Source organism: Malurus melanocephalus, unplaced genomic scaffold (genome assembly GCF_030028575.1).
Source record: "Malurus melanocephalus ecotype Western Australia unplaced genomic scaffold, MMel_1.1 scaffold_17, whole genome shotgun sequence".
NCBI classification, from domain to species: domain Eukaryota; kingdom Metazoa; phylum Chordata; class Aves; order Passeriformes; family Maluridae; genus Malurus; species Malurus melanocephalus.
The window spans coordinates 4,421,538-4,444,464 of record NW_026623249.1 but is presented as its reverse complement, the minus strand read 5'-3'; the positions used below and the strand labels follow the sequence as shown (position 1 = coordinate 4,444,464).

The 22,927-nt window shown below is 40.4% G+C and overlaps 1 protein-coding gene across 2 annotated transcripts in view; it reads left to right on the top strand.

Annotated features, from left to right (window-relative positions):
• TCF20 (transcription factor 20) overlaps positions 1–21,211 on the top strand; it is a 134,914-nt gene extending 113,703 nt beyond the window's left edge. The window contains exons 4-7 of one of the 2 annotated variants that reach the window (XM_057389325.1): positions 5,474–5,567; positions 12,209–12,258; positions 15,211–15,338; positions 19,105–21,211. In XM_057389325.1, the coding sequence (XP_057245308.1) occupies positions 5,474–5,567; positions 12,209–12,258; positions 15,211–15,294 (228 nt within the window). In that variant the 3' untranslated portion in view covers positions 15,295–15,338; positions 19,105–21,211. The remainder of the gene's footprint in view (positions 1–5,473; positions 5,568–12,208; positions 12,259–15,210; positions 15,339–19,104) is intronic. The other variant, XM_057389333.1, reaches the window with a different exon arrangement.
• Positions 21,212–22,927: the final 1,716 nt, after the last annotated feature.

Below are 22,927 nucleotides of genomic sequence, written 5' to 3'. Positions count from 1 at the left end.
GATATTTTGTGCCTTTTTTCGTAACTTAAAACTGTTTAGTAGGAAATGTAAATTAGTAGTTTTGTCTTCTTCAGTACTGCTTTTTATCTCTAGTCCCAGTCATACAAATCATTATTTTTCATTAACCGGTATCTGCACATCACAGTGAAAGTACTCTTTTCCTCTCCTGTTTCTTAAAAATGTCTTCCTCTCCCCTGTTTTTTTCATCTCGGTCCCTTTTTACAGCAGTCTTCCAAACTCACTTATTCCTTTCTCCCATAGCAAGCAGTATACATATGTATTTATTTATTTTGAGTTTTTCTTGTAGCTTTTTGGAATAAGTTGTCTCTGCGTCCCACTTTCCAGGAAAGAGRATGTGGCTGCCTGCCTCTTCTGTTGCCCTTTTGCCTGGATATTAAATCTGAGCCTCTGCCAAGCCCGCCAACTGTTTAATCAGAAATAGTCAGAAGGCACTCCTTCCTAATATTGCAGCTGACTCTGAAGTCCTCATTATCTTACATCTGCATTTGTGCAGTGCAATTATACAGAAGCAATTATTTTCCTAAAAGCTTATAATTTATACAGGAGAAGGAGAGAGTATGAAAAATGCATATAACATGTAAAGCAAATACTTGTACCTGTATAATTAATGCCACATATATGTCATTTTTTGCTTTGCTTTGCTTTGCTTTGTTAGTGACCTTCAGTTGTTGGTTTCCATTTTACTCTGTCTATGCATTCTTGACACTGGTATGCAAGAAAGGAAAAAACAAGGAGATGCCTAGAAAAAGCAAAGGAAAAAAAAAGAAAACAGCAAATGAAAAATTGGTCATTGGAAGAGAGAAAGTCAGGAGAKCTGAGTATGGGGTGCAGGTGAGCAAATGTAAAAAGCAACCCATCATCAAGAGAAGATGCTTTATGCTGTAGACAGCCGAAGATATKATACAGTTGCATCTGTATGAATGACCTTGCATAAACTGGTTTGGTAATTGTTCAGAGAGGAAGATAGTGGAGGAGTCATCTGAAAACACCTTACATTAGTGTTAGATGCAATTAATTTCTGCTTCTAAGCAACTGTTCCTTGTGTTGCCCAGAATATGTTGGAAGGGTTAGCGAGCAGCTTCCATCTTCCTACCAGCAAAAACATGTCCACTGTAGAATTCCTGTACTTAGGAGTACTTTGTCTAGGAACAAAGATAGTGCAGAGCCAAAGTGAGCAGGTRAGTGTTCTACTTGAGCAACTTGGGGTACTTGTATTTTCACAGGGCTAAGAGCTTTGTGCTTGTTTGGGGGGAGGAAGGTAGGTAGCTCAGGACATCTTTGTTACAGGACTTAGGTGGAGTTGGGTACAGATCTGAGGGAGGCAAAAAAAGGTACTCAAAAACATATATTTATTACATACAGCAATTTGGTCTCAGAARAGTGAAAGAGTGAAAGCCAAGCTTAAAGCAAAAGAAGTATAGCTGGTAGGTAGCGTCACATTTGAAATGAATCAGAGCTGTTCTACTGCTGCTGTGGTAGCTGTCCCCSAACTGTTCACACTTTCAGGTTGGCTGTTACTCTGTTTTGGTAGACACAGGATGATGAGCTGTAGCAAGGAAGAAATGGGCTGCTAATAGCAGGGAGAGGTAGAGACAGTATATCTGACTTTAATACCATTGATAATTTAGTTCATGAGATGGAGTGTCTCTTCTATATGGCACTTTTCAGTCTCTCCAGCYTATTCTAAGTGAGATATATGTGCCTTGTGGCCAGAGATGAATTGTGGAGATAGGACCTATGAATCAGTCCTCGCTGTGTGGTCTCTTTTTTTCCTTCTTATTTTTTTCCTTCTTTTCTAAATTTGAGCCAGGAGTTGATTAAATGCCTGGCAGTGATTACTCTCCTTTGGCACCACCCATGGGGAGCATACTCCAAGTACCAGCCTTCAGCTCTTTCAAGCAGGGGAGGTTAAGCAGGCTGCTTACTGAGCAAAAGGAATTTCTCTTCCCAGGAGAGCTTGAGTGCTGTTTTTGTGGCTAGGAATGCTACAATTCYTTTACAAGTGACAAGCAGGCTGCTACCATCTGCTGGTGAATGGCTGCAGGATGGTGGAGTTTGGGTGAAAATTTGCTCTTGGACTAAGAGAACAATTAGTGGTCATTTTGCTGAATTCACGCATATCGTTATTAGAAGTTCTGTGATTTTATTTTGGCTAGTTCTAGTGTACATTTTTTCTTTTTGTTTCGAAGCATAAATACATAAGGGTTCTAACCAAAGCCACAGAAAGTACCAGCAGGAACAGGGCATCTTTTTACCTTTTAAGGCACAGCAGCAATGTCTTGCAAAAGAAGACTGAGACGGCCCAGAAATTTCTTTGGCACCTTTTTTCTGTCTTCGTGAATCAACTGGGTGTGTTTGGAAATCATGTGGAAATTCTTGATGATAATCTCACTCGATGATAGTCTCACTCGTCAGTTGTTTCAGAACCAGGCAGCTTTGTAGGGTGTCTGCTTTGTTCACTCACTTTGGTGTGTCAAAAAGGAAGAACTCAAAAGAGTAGTTATTGTGTGTGTGATTCCCTCAGCTTCCCCTGAAAGAAGCAGATGGTCGGGGGTCCCGGGAGGTAGAAGAAATGGGCCATTAGACTGTCAGTGGCTTGTGAAAAGCAGAAGCATCTGCCGGAGTGGAGACTTGTTCAGCAGCAGGGGGAGCCAGCAGCAGCAGATGATCTCTGTCTTGAGCCGTCAGTGGCATAGTCGTCCATTGGGGAATTGCTGTTGTGGGTGTAGCACAGGTAACCTTGGTAAAATTTCGTTGGTCTACCAGGCTGGAAAAAAAGGGGCAGTGAMGGCTTTGGATCCTGCACTGGCATCTTAACTACCCGTTTTTACTTTCTAATCACTCCTAACTACAAACAAKTTTAAAGTATTCCTTACCTATTCTCTGTTGAAAATTTGTCAAAATGCCTGTCATGGTTCTGCTGTGAGTTTCAGAATAGCATAGTGAACCATGCTAGATGCAGCAAAGAGTAAGTTCAAAGAATAACTTTCGGAAAAGAAACTAAAATTTTGCTAGGGATCTTGTTTTCAGTTGTATTGCACAGCGCACTCTTTTAAGACATGCCTTTTTAGTATTAAGAAATATTTTATACAGCTGTTCAGTCTGTGCTGTTGTAGTTCTTATACTCCTATTGACTGCTTTGCACAGGACACAGTGTTCCAGGGAAAAATAACCTTTTGTTGCRACAGTGTGATGGTACGTAAAGGATGAGATAAAGTGGGGAGGGCAGAATGCCTCTGAGGAACAAGACTGGAAATTYATATCTGCATTCAAAAAGAATAGGTAATTTTGGTTCTGTCCTGTTAGAATAATTAATCCCAGACACATCTACAAGCGAGAATGAAGTACACAGGTACAGAACTTTGCATCAGAGTACTTGSCACAGGTGAATCCGGGACTGTTGCCAGTACATAATATCCTTCTAGAGTTGACTCCATAGCCAGGAAGAGACATTTTCTGTAGATGAAATTTGATTTTTGTTCCCATGGGAGAGTGAATTACATTGTAGTTTGGCTAGCAGTCCATATATTTGAATGTACATTTCAATATAGGTTTAGCCTTTTTTTTTTTTTTTTTATCTTTGGAAACTTGTAGTCGTATTTTGACAGGCAATAATAAGTTGCGTGTGCGTCTCTTTCTAGGCCTCAGGGGCACTTCCCTTGCATCATAAATACTGCAGTAGTTTGTCGTGATACACATTCAGTGCTTAGAATATAGACACGATTTAGTAGGAAGCACTGAAGATCAGGCTCAGGATGCTTTGGTATACCTGAAAAGAGAACGTGTTATTCAAAACTGCACTTGTAGATGTCACAAAAACTGACGTCTCACAAGCTTTTCTGTTAGTTGCATCTGCTTTGATTTGAAGAGGGCCACCTGGCTTRTGGCTGGAGCTAGTTTTGCTTTCATCTTCATTCAGGCATTTAAATACAAACCATAGTCATCTCTGTATRGCACAGAATAGTAGGAAGAGCAATAACTCAGATATTCTCAGCGGGTTTGGAAATACTGTAATCAACCCCCTGTTTACTATGAAGAGTGAGGAACTTTGCTATCACTTTTAGCTTTGGCCACGTCTCTTCTGCAGATCTTTACTGCAGCATGTGTGCTAATCAGGGATTGAAGATGTTCCAGTGATGTGGCCGTGTTGGCAAAYGAGTGTCCCCGTCTGGTGGAAAAGCCATGCTCATGTCCAGTGCCAGGTGCGCTGCTGGCTCAGGCACGGCTGTACAGGTGGAGCTCGCTGGTAGCACTAATGGAGCACATGGAGTTTGACATGAGCTTTTCCAGTAGCAAAAGTGATTTTAGATCATGTATCATCTCTGYGTGCAGGCAGGGACCAAAGGCAGCTTCTCACAGCCTGAATTTGAGGTGAATTGAGACCAATTATACAAGGTCTTATTATGGTGTTGGTTGAGTTTATCAGGATAAACAAAATTCCTATGTTCTTTAGTATGACTCAAAAGTTGCGGTATACCCTCTCTTGGTTTTCTGCCTGCAGTTAGTTCAGTTTTTAGTTTTTAAATAGTAGCAGTCTCTTAATATTCGGCACATTCTACCAGGTGTGGCTGTATCTTTTTATAAGAGAAAAATATCAGCCTGTCAGAAAGGAGCTTTCATGAGAATCATAGATTAGTTAACAAAAATCACTGCATGTATACATTCAGGAAATAAAATGGCTGTCTGAATGAGAAGTGCTCTAGAATTACTTCCTTAGGTCATTCCTTAAGTAATTCAGGATGAAGTAAACAGGTGAGAAGCATTTTCTGCTTTCACAATTGTCTGATATTATAGTAAAATACATCAGTGACTAGTTGAGCTAATAGGATTTAACTAATGGAATTTGAATGTGGTCATCAGATGAGTCTGAGCTACTTTGACAATRATTGTATGAGCATCCTTGTGGCRCTGCAAGTGCTTTTTTTGGACATGAGCCATTTCTGTCATGATGAGGTATTTTCCCATGATGGCATCTTGCCCTGCTCCAAATAAACCTTTTTTTATCACCTGTGAAAAATAGTCAACTTGGCCTTGATATTCTTCAGCTGCTAATGATAATGAAAATGATGTAACCAAATTATTTTTATACTAGTGGTGTCTTCTAAATCGTTATTTGTCATATTAATTCTCTTTTTAAAACTGCTGTAGATTCAAAACCACTCTTTTTCCTCCTATTTTAATAGTGATGTCATTGTCAGGTACTGAAACAGATTTGAGAAATGTTTCAAATTCTTTCTGAGTGGCTGACCATTTGTATCTYGCACCCAGTTAGCACAGCTGAAAAGTTTGTAGTTTGAAAGAGTTTATGTTGTYACCTGTTTGGAAGGCCTTTGTTTGTATGGTGTGGAAAGATGGAGTTTGACAATTATGCTGGAACATGGTTGATAACATTTCCAGGAAGATGCAGGTATTCAATGCAATCTTCATTACTGTTTCTTGGTTTCCCTTTCAGAAATGTTCCCATTGCCAGCAACCAGGAGCCACCTTAGGCTGCTACAACAAAGGCTGCTCCTTCCGATACCATTACCCATGTGCCATCGATGCAGGTAGGAACAAATGGCATCTTAACTGTATTTCAAAATTATTCAAATCATATGACACTAAATAATTCTGAGGTACTTAAWAAATGTACTCCCTCTCAGTTTGTCTCGTACTGTAAAGATAAAGTAATAYAAATGGTGAGAAATGGCATGAGATAAACAGTGTACAGTAACCCACTGGGATAAGGTGGAGCTTGTAGTGAAAAGGAATCTGCCTGAAAGAGCAGAAAGAGCCTCGTTTGAGGCAATCCAGCTAGAGTGACTGAAATTTGGCTGCGGTGTGAGAACTGACCACTGTTGCAAAAAATAGAAACCCTTTGTTAAAAGGATGTAAGTAAGCAGAAAGGGGGGTGGTTCTTTCAGGATTACATTCCTATGGATAGTCAAAATAATGATTTCAAGTGTTTGTGTTTGTAGAATCATCAATGCCAYTTGCAGCAGAACTTTCCTTCTCCCTCCTTAGAAGTGGTTCAGCCCGTCTCTTGAGTAGGTCCAGTTTTCATGGTTAGACAAGCTAATGGTTTGGATGATACTACTTCCAGCTATATGCCTGGGCTTGTGGGTTGCTGGGTTCTGTACAGTAGTGACAGCTTTTCTAGGAGATAAACTTTATTCTTGGATGAAAAAAATCCAACCTCGGAATAATTAATATCCCACTATTCCAGTCCCCTGTAACTCACTTTTCCTGCCATACAAAACTCAGTCTGATAACAGACAAGAAAGGAATTAAGATTACAACTCTTGACTGGCAAATAATTGCAAACTTCCTGTTTGTTGTTCCAATTCCACAGCAACCCAYTTTTTACCACCCATTTTATGCTGTTTTCCAAATGTTAAAGTATTTGAAGTAGCGTTGGTCCTTTCTGAATGACTGCATTGCACTTCTCACTATGAAGTCCCACTCTAATTGAGATCTGCATTTTATCCTACTAGGAATGTTCTTATTAAATTAGTATTGCAGTGGAATACTACTAGTACCACAGTACTACTAGTAGAGAGAATCTTTGACTTTACATGAAGGAAAGATTGTTCAGGTTACAAAGAATTACATACTCAAAGAAAACCCCAGAAATAAGGATGTCTATGTAAGTGTAATTTTAGTCTCTTATGAATGTATATTGYAGTAATCACCTAATTAAAGGCTGAATCTCTTTCCATAAGGCCCTACTTCATCCTGTAGGATGGAAGAGCACTGATTCRTGAACATACATTGGATCTGTGTCATACTTACAGCAAATGATTACTTCTCAGTTCTGAAAGTCGAACTGGGAAATTTTCTATGATRTTCATATCTGTCATGCCTGACAGTTTCATGAAGAATAATAAACTTGATTTTGAGTGTGTTTGAGACACACAAAAACAGATTGGCATTCATGTTTTGTTTAGTATGTATTTGTTTCTGGTTTGTGGCCTGCCCATTTCAGTTCCATGAAAAAAACAAAATAAATTATATTGAATGTTCCTAATAGTTCCTGGGCTTAATTTAAATTCTTTTTGTACTAGAGATACAATGTGTAGCATTTTCTGGGTTCTAAATACAGATACCAAAATTGAGATACTGYCCTTTATCTTCAGATATATTAACTACTCCACTTCAGCAAGTATAGGACCCTCCAAAATGAGAAATATACTGAACAATCATGACCAATTCCCAAAAGCAGTTCTGTGTCATGCATGGAGGAGGCAGTGTCGTGTACAAAAAATAGTATCTAATTAYAGTATTTAGTTCATTTTAAATTTAATATATTTACTATATAATACATAGAACTGGTCCAGATTAAATTTGGCTTTTTTCACTTTTGTCTTGACTTTGCAACCTGTGAGATTTTTTTAGAGTAGCTTTTTGTGTTCAAGTTCTGAGGCTGTGCTTACTTCATTCCATTTTGTTGTGAGACATCATGTTGTCATATAGCCATCTGTTGGAGTGCACAATTCCAAGCTAATTTCCCTYCTTTGAGTAATACAAATTTGAGTAATAAATTGCAAGAGCTGCATGGAGATGGGATACTTGGACTGTGAGTTTCACTAACATACTTAAAAAATGGAGGAGGAGTTGGTAACACTGGGGAGTCTCTGGTTTCACTCCAGGGAGAGTATGGTTTAGTGAGAACAAAAGACTTCATTGGGGGTGTTWTAAATTAATTATCCTATCTCTCTCTTCCTCTTCATGTGTATATCTGAAGGCTCCTCTTCACAAATTTCTTATTCCAGTCTCTTTGTRTAAAAGATGCAGTTTCTCCTAATTCTTTCTGACTTTTCCTTTGTCCAGTTTTCTGTCTCTCTGGCTTCTTCCTCTCTGCTCTTACTTCACCTTCTTCTCTCCTTTCTTGCTTCTGGCTCKTTTTCCTCTCTGGGATTTGTTACTACCATTTGGTTCTCCTCACTTAGCTCCTTGTCACACCTCACATTGCTAGTCCTGGTTTKTTCTTGTATATTGTTCTTATATATATATCTTGTATATAAATATATATTTATATTCTCTGTTTCACCTTTCTATGCCTTATTCCAGTCATTTCTTATCCGTAGTCTTAGCCTCCTGCTGGCACTCATCCTTAATTCCCCTGCTCCTCACTTCTAGTACTGGTCTCTTCCTGCTAGCCTTCACTCTTCTGCATCTTGACTGTCTTTCTGAGTGCTGTTTTCACTTCTGCCTGCTGGACTACTGCTTCCCATTTTGCAGTTTTGAAATGGTCACTTTCTTTCTTTGGRTTGCTTGAACCTTAGAAATGTCCCCGACAGCTTCACTGCTTTTGGGTCTAGTGCCTGAATCTGAGRGCAGAGGTTCATTTATGGGAGAGGGGTGTTCATGCCCAAGCAGAAGTATAATTGGTGAAATTTTAAAAAGTACCTAGCTACTTAAACTTAGGAAGCCTCTCCTGAGGATGTGCACATGAAAATCCCCATATCATATTTCAAGTAGTTACACTTGCTGTTTTTGTGGTAGCTGGCAAGGGCATGCCTTAGCTAAAATCCAGATCCAACTGAAAATCAGGATATTGTGAAGCTTTTCAAAGGAAAATTCCTGGGATGTTTAAWATGGGCAGAATAACTTTTTTTCCAAGAAAGAGTTTTAAGGAAATCGTTGGGCTGTTTTAGCTGAAGTTTTCAACCAAAACAAATAAAAGAGCCCCAACTTGAAGTAGATTCCCAGCATTCAAGATTTCAGCCTAATGGTGTGACAGTAAAAGACCTTGTTTGCAGTTAGTTTTATCTGTGGCTGTAATCAAACTGTCTTAATCTATAGACACTCTGCCAATAAATCTGTGTAAAAGAAATAAGCAAGCTATATGGCATAAGACCTGATTTTCATTTATGCCCAAGCAGAAAATGTAGGCTTCCTGGGGACATAAATCAACATTATTTTCTCTTTGCTTAGCCCACTGTCTGCCTATAAACCTTTTTTATTGGTTTTGCAGTTCTACTGCCTTTCTGTAGTGAAACTGTACTGGTGCTTCTCAGCTTCCTTGAGCTCAGTGGTGGTTTCATTTTGAAGTCAACTGTGCTGCTTTGAAGGATGGTGCCACCTCGCTTTATTTAGGATCTGTCACAGATCTGTTCTGAATCCTCAGACGTTTGTGTTAACATTTATAAGGGCTTTCAGGCTTTTGGAATATGGATGACTGGTTTTGTATCTAAAAAAAAAATACAGCCAAACAGAAAGCACTTGCTGGAGTGTGTTTAATGGTATGTTGAGTCATACTTGGTGTTTGTCTGAACTCCTGTAGCATCCCTGGAAGTGACCATGCCTTACGTGAGAGAGAGTACTCATGTTGTAAACTGTAGTAGTTGCAGTTGTGAGCTGAAGTGTTTCTGCCTTGGTGTCCCTGTGGGTTAGAAGCTGGTCCCCTTTCAGTTACTGTGCCTCATATGAAAGGCAGTAGGTTTTTGGGAAAAGGCTGGGGGGTGGAAAAGTAAAACGACTTCAGTTCCTGACAGCACTGAAGGCAGCCCTGGGGTGTGACCTGGGCTGTGGCTTCTGCACCGATGGTCTRTGTCCTGTCCCACCCTGATGATGAGCCAGGCTTTGCCCTGCTGTTGCTAATTGAGTGCTATGCAAGGCATGTGGCTTCATAACTTGCCAGTTTGTACATATGGATGCTTTTATATAGCCTAATTCATCCTGTCTTTTAATCTCCTTTCACAGAAAATAATCTTTGTCAATATAGGGTGCCAGAGAGCTGAATATTCTTAACCATTTGCATAAAAATCAACAGTAGTGYCACTTTGGTAATTTCTGTATGGAAATGACTGTGGTTAATATTGTCTGTGTTCGTTTTTTCGTTTGTCCAAATTTATGAAGAGCCTCTGATGTCTCAAGATAACTTAGTCCTAGGGATGTCTCCATGGAAACAGGATCTTTGTTTTCTGAAATTTTATATCCTCTCCCTCCGCTTGTTCCTCCCAACCTGGAGTCAGATCCTGAGAGTTGCAGCACACTTGTCCCTACAACATGTACCACAAGCATTTCCATTTATAGAAGATTTTTGACTGTAAATTAGGAAAAGACTAACAGCAAAATAAAATGAATTTTCAGAGAACAGAAATCCTGTGTCTTCACAAGTATCATTAAAGATGAGTAACAGGCAGAACACAGAGGGTGAGATGGAAGTATGAAGCTTACAGAAGAATAATTGCTTCTATTAAAAATGTTTTAGGTTTTCGCTGACTACTTTATGGAGAAAAGTCTGTGGAAACAAGGACAAGTCTCAGTTCTTTTCCCTTTGTGCCACAATGAGCTGATCATAGCTCTGTGTCTGCTGACTTCATGACGAATCGTAATCTGTTATATAAAATACTTGGAACTGCTAACCAGAATCCAGGCCAGCTTTGTAATGATGAACAATTTCTGCCTTATTGGTATTCAGCTGATTTTCTACAGTATACTGATGACATTTTTCATAGTAGTCGTTTAACAGAAACAAAAAATTTGCTATTAATTGGACTTGCTATTAGTATTTGCAGCAAAAATGCTGACCACAGTAAGAAATTGAGCTCCATACATGGCTTGAGGTATAAAGTTTCTGGCACTTCTTCCTGATCCTTGTACAATCTTCCTTTTTTGATGTACTAGCTAAAAAACTGCATTCATTACCAGTGTTGGTTTCCAAGAAAGAAAAAAACTCCATCYTGTTCTAACATACTGTGTATGTTTTTGATGATTGCTCTGTATATTTTTGATGATTGCTGTATTATGCAGTGATAATTCATGCTGTAGTCTAAATGTACGATTCCTGCCCTTATAATGAGAAAACATTTTATTTATTTCCTGTGATTTGCTAATGCTGCATTTGAAATTACCTGTGGCAGGATTAAGGGTTTTGCTCCCCTTTGCTAAAGTCTCTCAAGTAACTTAGCCTATTGCATGCTGTTTCCCTTTGATTCAGGCCAGCGGCATTCATGTTGAAACATAAGCATTCCGTACCAGAGAGATGCTCTGCCAAAGCTTGGGTATCTAGAAAGCTTTTCCCTCAAGCTTTACTTCCAGTCTCCTGCTGTCTGCTAAACTCTTCCAGCAGATTGAAACAGCAGGTAGCCCTGGTTATGCTACATACTTAAGAGCGTTTTAAATTAACACATCTTAGTTACCATTGCACTTCTCTACTTGAGAGCTCTTGGCTTGGGGTGGAGCAGGCAGGAGGTCGCAAGCATCTGGCTGAACTCTCCTGGGCAGTGTTGGTCCCACTGAGGTGGTGATGGGTGCTTGGTCCTGCTGACGAGGTGACAGCCTTGGGTCAGCCTCCAGTGCAAGAGGTGATTGGAAAAGAGCAGGGTCAAGGCGTTTGGGCAGGCTGAGAGGTGACGCTGCAGTTCAGGGTGCCCAGGGGAGGCAGCTGAGGGGAGTGCTTTTKCCAGTGGCTGAAATTCTGGGAGCTGCCAATTCACATCCTTTAGAGGTGTAGTCTGGGAGGGGGGGTGTGAAGAGAAGCAATCCGTACTCTGGCAATGCTGGTAAGTAAATGCTCTTCAAATGGCAGTATTGCTTAATTTGCTCCTAAATAAGCAGTTCCACATGGGTGCCCCACTTTACGTAGTAGGTTTAAATAATTAACTATTTCTTAGCTTGTAGGAGCTTCACATTCATGATTCATGGAAGTGTAAGAACAACATGAATGACCTGACTGCAGACATAGTGTCACATTGTAAACTGATTACCAGGATTTGGGATTGCAAATAAAGTGTATCCACCTATACCTAGAGAGACACTCCATTTCTCCCCCTGGTGCTGGCAGGGCTTTGGGATAAGGGTGAAAAGCAGTGATTATACTATGAAAAGCAGGGATTGTTTGTTCAGATTGGATGAATGTGTCCATCTTCCTTGTGCTAAAGCAGGGAAAGCTGGAATAGCTGAAGCAGGGTGGGATGCAAGATTTGTAGACTTGCTATTGTGATTCTTACTGYATACAGAGCATCAGGGAAACCTGGGGTTACTTAGTAATGCAGGCAATATTGTCACTTGGGGTGTTCATTAATTTCTGTTTCCTAAAACTCTGGGGTTGGAAGGGATGAACTTGCTAATAACAAAGTTTTCTAGAAGAGATTTTTGAATGAAAAATGTATACCTGTAAGGCAAGATTAACACATGTGATGTATTATTCAAGTGGGTTTCCACTAAAAAAAGTAACACATTGCTTTCTTCTCCTCCTTAGATTGTTTACTAAACGAAGAGAATTTTTCAGTGAGGTGCCCCAAGCACAAGGTAAGAGTCCTCTCCTGGATTAGAACTGCTTTTTTGCTGCCCTCTTTGATTTCTGAATTTGGATTAGTAATTTTATACCTGGATAACATCTGTATTCAGAGRTGATTTTAATTTAATTATTCTGTGATACATGCTTGTGGTATATTCTGGGCTAAACATCGACTCAAGAAGAGTACCATGTTTAAGAAGATGAAGTTTTTGTCCCATCTGCTCAGTGCATCTTTAAATCCTTGATGAATCTTTAGGAAGTTCAACTTCATTTCCTGAGTTCTGTGATGGAATCAGTACTTTGCTCACTGTTCCTGTTCAAATGTTGCACTGAACTGTCATGTTTTCCCCTTGGATTTACTGAGGATGCGAGGAAGAMGAAAAATTACTTTATGGAAAAGTTCTGCGTTTTGGAAACACCTTGTTGTTGTTTAGCAGTAGTAACTGGACTGAATCCAATCACTTGGCCTTCAGTGTATCTATGGGGTTGTTCTGTACATCTTTGGTTCGTCAGAAGCCCCCTGTGCTGCTTCTGCTCAGGGTCTGGGCATCCTTAACTAATCGTCCCTGGAGCCTGCAGACACAGTGGTGCAAAGATCTGTCTGTATGGAAAGAGTGCACAAGACAGACAATACGTACTCTCTCGTACTCATAAGTAATGGGATACAATGCTGGGAATAACTTCCCAGCCCTTAAGAGAGGATACATCCTTGGGAGGCTGTGGATACCAATCCTCCAGTTTTAAATGCTCAAAAAGTATCCAGAAAAAAAMCTGTTCTTGTTGCCAGTTAAATACAACAGGAATTGTGCAAGACTTTGGATGGCCTGTGCTGAAAAGGAAATGATAATACAAAGAGTTCTGTTGCTTTCTAGCAGGGATTARTCTCCATTTAGTTCTTGTCTGCGGATCTCTTCTCTGCCTAGAATTAGACTGACATCTGGTGGTCTTTTGTCTTTACAGATTATTCTTAATCTGTCTTTTGTAAACGGAATTAGCCTCATGTTCCTTTCTGAATGTTCTACCACGGAGCGATGTATTTATACACACATATTTAAAATGTGCTGGAAGATTCAGTACACATTCAGGCTCTTATCCAGAATTGGCCTACTTTTCTTCATATAAAAGAAAATAAACTATTCTGCACAACTGTGGAATAATGTTGACAATGTATAGAACCCTTAAATTAATGCATTAAGGCTACAAGAACCTGCAGATGTTGCCAAACAAAAATGGGAAGGGTGAGCTCCCCTTACTGTGGAATGTAATTGCCTAAGTGCCACCCTCTGCTCAACTTTGGGTACTCGACCAAAGATGATTGGAGTGTGTCCTGGTTTCCGATGGGATAGTTGTTTTCTTCCTGGTGCTTAATTGCCAGCTGGGGTTAAACCATGACAGAGGGTTGTATATTTGAAGGCTGCTGCCCACTGTCTGAAGTATTCCAGGGAAACATCATGTTACATAGACGACTTGGGTCCCTGCTGCTGCAAGTGAGCACTTGCAGTGATGGTGCTCAAACCATGGAAGGAAAGAACGGGTTTAGATTCAGACAAAGAATCCAGCCTTCCAGAGAAAATTCTGAGAAGGTACATGGATTTCTAAAGTAATACTGGGGGATGGGAGAGGGAAAACACCAAGTTCATAAAGGTACCTCAYGAGGCAATAAAATTTTGAATTCTATTCAAAACTATTCCACTGCAGATCACTTTCTTTGTTGTCAAAAACAGAAATTCAACACCAGCAGCCTTTCTTTGACACTGAAGTTTGTTGACTTTTGCTTAGTAAAGACACAAATCATTAGTTTGAAGCCAATTAGAGTTTTCTTTGCTTAGCTATGACTCTGCCCTCACCACATGTTTCACTAAATACTACTGGTTTGTTCCAGATCCTTCTGCAGGGCAGAATATAGGCTCACTCTGCTCTTACACTTCGATTGTAATAGCTGGAAAGGGGAATTCCAGACAGTGACAAGGCAGGAACAGGAAGGTCAAAACCATTGCTCTAGAATGACTGGAGAACAAATTGCATCAATTTTTTGCATGATACGAGTGTGAGCAATTGAGAGGAAGAAAGACTTTAAATTAGTCCATTGAAAGCGATGCTTTTAGGTAACACCAGCTTAGCACTGTTAGCGAATTAGTAACTGTCTCATAGCTCACTCTGCTGTTCTCTAGCTAAAGGGTGGAAGAGCTAACTTTATAAATCTCCAGCATTAAGTCCCCCAGTACAGGTCCTCTAAACCTTTGGCAGTCTGTGCCTCACACCGGTAAATACTCTTCATCACAATAAGTGGCTCCTGGAGAGCAAAGGTGCTTCTTGCCTCRTTAACTGTGCTTGACACTTAAGGCATAAGCAAGCTGAATCCAGAGGGACTTGTCCTGCTTTTTGTGTGCTCCCTGGTGAGCTTTTCCATTTCCTTCTGTCAGGATTGATGCTTCAACCATCCACGTCCTGAATGTGCTACTTATGCAAAATACCAGCTTTTATCACAGGGAAAATGCTGTCTGAAAACTAATCATCTTTTGAAGGGTTCCTCTGGCACATCCAACCAGCTTTGTCTGCATCACAGCAAGTGAGGTTGCAGCAGATCCAATAAGGATGCTGAGCCATAGGGAGGCTATAAAGGGAATGGGATACCGCACCTTTTGGTGGCTCAGCCATCTTAGGTTGTCTTAAACCATCTATTTGGGCAATTTTAAAGTGATGCTTCTCAGCTTGCTCTACCTTTTTGTGTTCAATTCTGTGTTTCATAAAATTAACCAGGCTTTCATATCTCAAATTCTTTACTTTTGTGGAATTGCCTGCTTTTGTCTGGGGGAAAACTCTGTCTGAAAAACCTGTGTCTGGTTCCAATACTGACTTCTCTTTCTCTCTCACACTTTCTGTATGTTCACTTTCCCTACCCCTGTCTTCTGTTTCTCCCCTATTTTCTTTTTCCTCCTCTGTTTGGCTTGCTGGTTCGTCAGCCCCTCCTTCCTTGCTCTCTTCCCTCCTTGCAGAACAAGATGGTGAAAGGCAGCCTCAGCACAGAGCAGTCGGAGCGGGGGTGAGGGGGGAACTATATTCCTGGGAATGGATATAAAAGCAAGCACAGGTGAGTTGGGGAAGGTTTCCAGTTTCCACCTGTTGCCTTCTGTGGCTCCTTAAATCCAGTGCCTTCCCCATTTCTGTGAGAAATCAAGGTGCTTTTGTGTACATTCAGAAAATTTGTAATATTTTTTCTCTGCTACCATCCTGTTCAGTTTCTTGTATTTCTGCAGCAGTTCCTTCTATTAAGCAGTGAAAGACGAAGCKTGTTAGTTGTTACAACAGCTTGATTACTCTCAGCTAAACCAGTGGCAGAAACCTCCTTTTGTATCAAGTCCAGAAGGATCTAAAGGTTTTTTCGGTAAGCCTCAGAGTAGTTAATAGTAAGCTTCCATATAAATAAATTCATTAAAGTATCTTAAATTTTATATGTAAGGAATAATTAATATTGATGAGTTCAGGATTACTGTAATCTAGGATTCCCCTGTTTCCTGGAAACATAGATACAAGGATAAGTAAATTAGTCTTAGCAGGAGCTCACTGTGTTTCTTTTAGCCCAGCTTATTCATTTTGCAAACAGACACGGGGCCTAGAAGGTAGAATTGTATCTAGGAGTGGTGAGAATTCCATAACTTGGTAATGTGCCCAAAGTTCCCCACTGCACTTTTCCAGCCTCCTCCTTTGCCTAGTCCCAGTGCTGATACAGCCACGTGTGAACTTGGTGGAGAATTCAGCTTGTGTGAAACTGCTTTTTTGTTACGTTAGCATCAGAGCTGTGCCATTTTCTTAATCTGGTTCACTGTGTGGCTGGGAAAGTATACTGGCACTAAGAGGGAATAGCACTGAGGTGAGAGTTAGCACCCAGGGAATGGGATGAGGTTGGGATTTCTGATTTCTTAACCAATTGCAAGTTCATTGCAGTTCAAAGGCAACAGAGTGGATTAAAATTAAGTAAGTGTTTGGTTTCAAATTAGTATTTATTGACAGCCTTTCCATGAAACTGCAGCCCAAGAAGGTCTCTTGCCTTCATTTCACTACTCAGTTGCATTTCTTACTCAAGCTTCTCTGCCTTTTTCTTGCAATCCTGCAGGTGAAGTTGCTCTTTCACATGAGTTCTTGGAGCTTCCCTCACTGCTGTTCCCTTGCTTCCCAGGCACCTMCCCTACCTTAAAGCGTTTCCTGTTTTTCAAGTAAAGTAATTGTGAAGTACTTTTAATGCTGCCTTTGTGAAGGGTGAGAGATTAATTGGAATATTCTGGGATTTTGGTGCAGTAGCAGAAGACAGATAGTGTCCCATATAAACACCTGTTGTAAACTGCTGACTTGGTTTAGCTGCTGTGTTCTGTGATTTTTCATTTTTAATTGCATTCATTCTTGACTTTGAAGTGTTCTTTTAACAGTTACCATGCAAACAATATTTAATAGTATTCAGTGTTTGAGTAGCTTTCTCCTTCTGTGGTAAAGGTCACTGGGATTCCCTTTAAGCTTTTCTCTTTTAGGCAGTGTAATTCATAAYATTAAAGCCAGATGAGACTTGTGCAGCCAAGGTGCCTGTTAGAGCTGTTTAACACTAGGGGAGTCTCAGTGGTGATTTTTGGGCCATTCCTTTAAGGTACTGGTGAACATTAATGTGTCCCAGAGACTTTTACACAGCTTTGTTCACTGCATTGTTTTCCAGTGCTAGCTCTTCTTTGATATATYGTAGGAATGTATTGGCTTAAGATCTTGCAGGGTGTGGAATCTCTGCACTGTATCYATTGTATGCTCTAGACATCTCTCTGTGGCATAATTTCTTTCCAAATCAACTTTGTCTCAAGTAGTTCTTATCAGAAGGTCCTATTTAGCCACCCTCTTTTGAGGTTCAGAGTGACTTAGAAAATTAAGTTCTCCAATGTGATCTTGCATTCCAAAATAAAAGCCATGCAAATCTAGAAGATCCAATTATAACAATTTTTTTTTGTTGTATTACTGTGGTTATTTAAGAACTTCAGGGGAATTCTGTAGCAGTCCAGGTAGTACTGGAACTGCCCTTCTGCTGGCCKTTGTGTAAGATAAATGGATACTCAAGTGTGAGATTATCGGGCTGTTTTAGTCCTGGTTCACTCCTAGGCCTAACAAGTTAAGAAAAATCTTGCATGTTAGATAACACCCAGGCAAGTCAGTGTATTCTGTCTTTGTTGCTTCTCTCTCCCTGAGCCAGTTGCCTCTAGAACATTTGGATCAAGTCCAGATCTGGAGAGTGACTGTGAGAGTGAGTCTGGTGCTYTGGATCTTGTCCAGGAACGAGGCAGGACTCTCTCTGTGTTGAGCCTGTTTCTTCCCTGAGCCAGTGCCTAATGCTCTGGACCGATTCCAGGCATGGGCAAGCTGCAGTTGTACAGGAGCCAGAGACAGCAACACAGGCCTTGACACTCCTTCAGTGAGGGCTCACAGTTGCACAGTAATGAAACCACAAAGGGCAGCTGCCTGAACTCTCTGGGAGCTCCCCATTTCCTCTTCAGCTGGAGCTCCGCGGCATTGCCCGTCTGTTTTTTGTACGTACTTGCCCGACTCTTGCCTCACTCTCAGCCTGGCACCCCTGGATGGGGGAGATTTGCAGCCAAGAGTTGGGCTTGCTGGGATATAATCTAATTGGTGTTCTGATGATCAGAGCAGCATTGACTTCTGTATCACACTTAGTTAGGGCTCCTGGAGTTTAATTGCCAACTATGAGCAAAAATGGGAGTTACTTTGCTCCCAGGCACACCTCTAATTCCATTAACTGCTTTCCATATGCATCACTTATATTGCAAGTTTTTTTCCCTTTTCCCAAGCTCACTAGCTGATAGGAAGGGATTTATCTTAAGTCATATCAAAGTAACATTACTAAATAAATAAATTGCTGCTGGGCTCACTTGTGTTATGGGAGAAGGGAAGAAAGGAATACATTTTTTCAAGTTTTGCTTTCTCTCAGTGCAGATTAAGAATGAGAAATGTAACTTAAAGAAATTAAATTTTAACTTTGTAGTTTCTCTTTTGAACTGAGCCTCCACTAACTTAACAAAGTCCTGAAGTTTGTTTTCCTACCTCAGAATTTCTGGACAGAGAGAAACATGTGCCAAGCACTTGGACATTCCACATTTGTCTTGAAAGACATCACAAGCTTAGTCTTTCCATGAACTGTCTCCACCACCAAAACATGACAGATCAAAAATGCAGCAGAAATATCACCTGCCCTCCAATTAGTTCAATCACAGTTTTAACTTCAGCTGGTGAAATCTGGCCATTTCCCAAATTTGGTTCTTGCAGCTGGACTCCTGTAATTTTGATACTAGTTTCACTATCTGTTACATATTCATTGGAAGCCACTGTTGAATGGTAGCAGGATGACCTGTGGGAAACCATTTGGGTCCAGTCTCTGTGGGGCACCATGGCATCCCAGGAGCTGTCACCGTGTTGGCATGGGCTTGGCCCCTCTGTTTCCCATTCTCACAGTCAATGTAAGGAGAGGACACAAGGTGAGTGACCTCCTGCCTGGCTGCTGAAGGTAGAGGTTCTGTAAGAGTTCTGTGCCATTGTCATGGTATGGACCATCCTGTCATCCCAGACTTCCTCCAGAACTGGGATTATTTAATTTTTTTTTGCTGATGATTAAACTAAAACTTTTTATTACATAGATTAACTTTCACGAACTACTCGCTGTTGTGTATATCTGTTATCAGTCCACAAAACTAAAGAGCTTTTGATGTCGTTGCTGTGGTTGGGTGCTGAGTGGGTTTTTCCAAAGCCTGAGGGGCCAGATTGCAGATGGAGGGAAGGAACTATTCCAATATTATTTTGGCTTTGTTTTTCAGGTTAGGCTGTTGAGATAAAAAGTGGTGGGCATTCGTGACTGAATGGAATTTCTCCCACTGTGCAGCCATGCCCCCTCTCGACGTGCCTGCCCATGCCAGCACTTCCTTCATAAATTSTTACATCACACTCAAGACTGATGACATCACAGAATCTGACCAAGGAGTCTGAACCAGCTGTTTCCATGGACACAATCTCCATAGTGACAATGGGGAGGGGAGGGGAAAAAAGGAAACAGGTGGGGGGAATTAAAGAGGGAGGGATAAATATATATATATATAAAGATCTATTTTTTAGTCTTGAAAGACTTTGTTTTAAATGAAAGGTGCGCTATATCCCTTTTGATGCTTTTGATTAAAATTTTAAAACCCCCATATAAATTAAAAAGGAAACCTATAGCTAAAGTAAGTATTAATTCCAAAATTAAAGTTAGGCATGTGGAGCCTAACATTTTGTGGGAAAGAATGGCAAAACTGGGGCTACTCCAAACAGGACTTGTCTCTGTTTCCCTTGCTTTCTTTTTCACAATATCTGCTGAAGTTCAATTTTAAAAGTCATATAAAATACTGATAAATTCTAGGGTGTGAGAGGAAGGCTTGGATGGTTGCAGGTGATGGGGTGTCAGTACCTGTGTCTGAGGGGTAGGGAGGTTTCCATTTTTGAGAAACACTACTAGCAGTGCAAGCTTGACAGACTCTTGRGTTGTGAGACTCACGAAGTCAGAGGTGGCTGCTGCTTGCTAGGTCCTGTACACCTCACTGATGTGGGAACATCTGTACCACACTGAGAAGGGAGAATCTGCCCTTCGTGGCAACAACATGACCCCTAGATCATTCCAAGAAGCTGCCTTCAGTTTGGAAGGCAGGTGAGAGGAAGACATAATTTATCTGCCAGATTGGGCAACAAAAGGAAGTCTGAATGTTGGTGGAGTCAATGTATCTTCAGACTGATTGAAGTGAATCCACTTGGCCCTTTTTTTTAATTTTGTGTTTTTGCTTTTCCTAAGGAAGGAAGAGGGAATGTCAGTGTAACTGCCTACACTATGTGGCAATTTGGGGTAGGTTTGGGGTGTTTTTTTAAGTTATGTAATTTTAAAACATTGGGTTTAAGAAACAACAACAAAAAAAAAATCATAGTTTTTTCTTGTTACGGCCTTAAGAAAGGGGTTAGTGCATCTTTCAGGGGTCACTCTGCCATGGGAATAAAAATAGCTGTTTCACAAACAGTTTTATATAAAAAAAAAAGCTTAAAAATACCAAAAAAAACGAATAAACTTCATTTTAACCTTGTCTCCTTTTGTTTTGTGCGAACTTGATTTGTTTAAAAGGACAGAGACAGTACTATCTGCTGCTTTTTGGTTTCTTTGCCTTCATCGGTTTTGCCTTCMGTGATGACCTTCTGAACTGGCCCAGCAAGAGGAAGACCACAAAGGCTTTGAAAAACTAAAGCTTAAGATTTGTTTGATGTTCAGAGTTAATGAGCCAATGACTGGATGAATTTTCTGTTCGTGTGAGTTGGTGRTATTTYACCAGGTCACTGACTTCTTTCACTCACAGGATGGTAGCATATCCTAGTGATATCAAACAGTGTGGTGTTTACTGGGAAGTCACTAGAGATAGGGATCTAACCAGCATGACATGGATAAAAAAATGGGGTTGATATTGTGGGGAGGGAAGAACTATTTTAAAAGTTATGTACTGGATGCTTGCTCAACTACTCACATTTTGGAGTATTCAGCACATAAAAATAAAATCTATGATAGCTCATATTAAGATATCTATTTTAACTCTATTTTTAAAAGATCGATTTAAAGATTTGGGAGATAATTTGGCAGTTATTTATTTCTAGAAGTTGCTACTCTCACTCATAAATATTTGGAAAGAAAGGGCGGCCTTCTGGCTTACTCCTTTCCTAGTAGCAGCTACTGAAGTTAGTATGTCCTTTACATTAAGAAATAGACCTGTTGTGATAAATGTCACTAATGTGTCATGAATTGGTGCTGAAAATATTTAACTGCTGGTGTAGTCAGAAAAAAGTCATTTTTAGCATAGTTAATGTGATTGAGTAAATGACTTCTTTTCAACTGAATAAAAATGTTTCTTTTTTTCACAGTGTCTGTTCTATTCTACCTATTCTTAAAAAAAAAAAAAAAAAAAAAAATTACTGTTACTGCATTGATTTTATGTCGGTGAACAGTCAACTCTCTTTGTAGCACTGTGACAGCAGAACAGTGTGTGCCGGAAGTGCTGAATTTGACACTTTCACTTTTGGCTCATCAGGGTAGTGTCACACAGCAGAGGCAGAAGGTAGCTGGGAGAGAGCCTTGGAGGTTTTCCATGTGGGAGCTTGTGGCAAATAYGGAGATTCAATATTTCCTCATGCACCACAGTTGAAAAGTAGTGGGAGTTGTGTAGAGCAAATAAAGAAATGGTCCCACAGTTGACTCCATGAGAAGTATTTCTAAATGGGAAGTGCTTAAAACCCTTCAGCTCGGCTGTGGCTTAACCCCCCAGCACTGTGGTCAGAGGAGGGGGTGCTCTCCAGCAGAGCAGGATTGTGCTTGGTGGTCAAGTCTTTACAGAAATCAGAGCTATTGTGATTCTAAAACAGCCAGGAGAAATTTAAACAATGTATAATGGCTTCTTGGGAGAACTTGGAAATGATCCAGAGGAGTCGTAAAATCCAGCTGGAAATAAAAATTTCTTTTGGCTGAGAAAATACAAAGTGCTGAGTGGATTTTGAAAGCTGTTGTACAAAATGCTTAACTGCTCCATCCTGCAAAAGCARTTAACAGCTTGGCATCATGGATACCCCAAACTTCAAAGAAAGAACAAGTTTGGAAGTTTTGGCTAATTTAGAATTGGTGGAGCAGAAATTACCTGCAGAAGAACCTTAAAAAACAGAGATTGTGTATAGATGAGAATGAGTGGCCTGGCACCTGCTTGGGAATTACCTGTTTGGATGAGGAATGAACTAAGTTTGGATAAGGCAGCTCATTTTCAAAGTGTTTCTCCATGCTCTGTGACTCCCATTGGGATCTCTTGAAAGAGACTTAAACCAATGTGCTGGTAATTGAATGTGATGGGTTAGCAGTGTTTCCAAGCTAACCCAAGTGAGTCAGTACTGCTGAACAAGGTCACAGAAAAAAAGGTTTTCCCATCAAGGACATGCAATGGATTCAACTTGCAAAGACTGTTGATATGACAAGAATAAAGGGAGTCCTGCAGGAGCTGGTGAAGGCCCTGGGATATGTACAGAGCAGATATCAATACCTGAAGCTGCTGATCAATACGTTTGCCRTGTGTATTTATTGCATGTGAAATCCACACTTGGAAATCGGAGGCACRGACTACTGTGGATTGTGCAGCCCAGAAGAAAGCTATCTCAGTTGCCACGGCAGAAGGGAGTGGCCATCCTCACAGACCTGTACCACAGAGGCATAAGAGGGAATTTTACCTGGGGTTGTTGACATTCTTGAATGTTCCGAATTGCTTAGAATAAGACAAAATGATGATGTGTAATAATACACAAAAAAAAAAAAAACCATTCAGGGGTTCAGGATGGAGCATCTGCCAAAGAACACTGCAGGTCYAGTTCAGAGTCCAGCTAATGGCAAGCTAAAGAAATACATTCTTGGTGGGATATGCATTTGAAAAAAAAAGTTTGTTGAGATCTGGGCAATCAAATGGCAGCTCTGGTATTTTGACTAATGTACAGTAATGTACATAAAAATGTATGTGAGGAAAGGTACTTTAAACTGGTATAGATAAAGGGGGAACATTTGGGAACTGRCTTGGATGTAAACTTTATAAATTCTGATGCCTG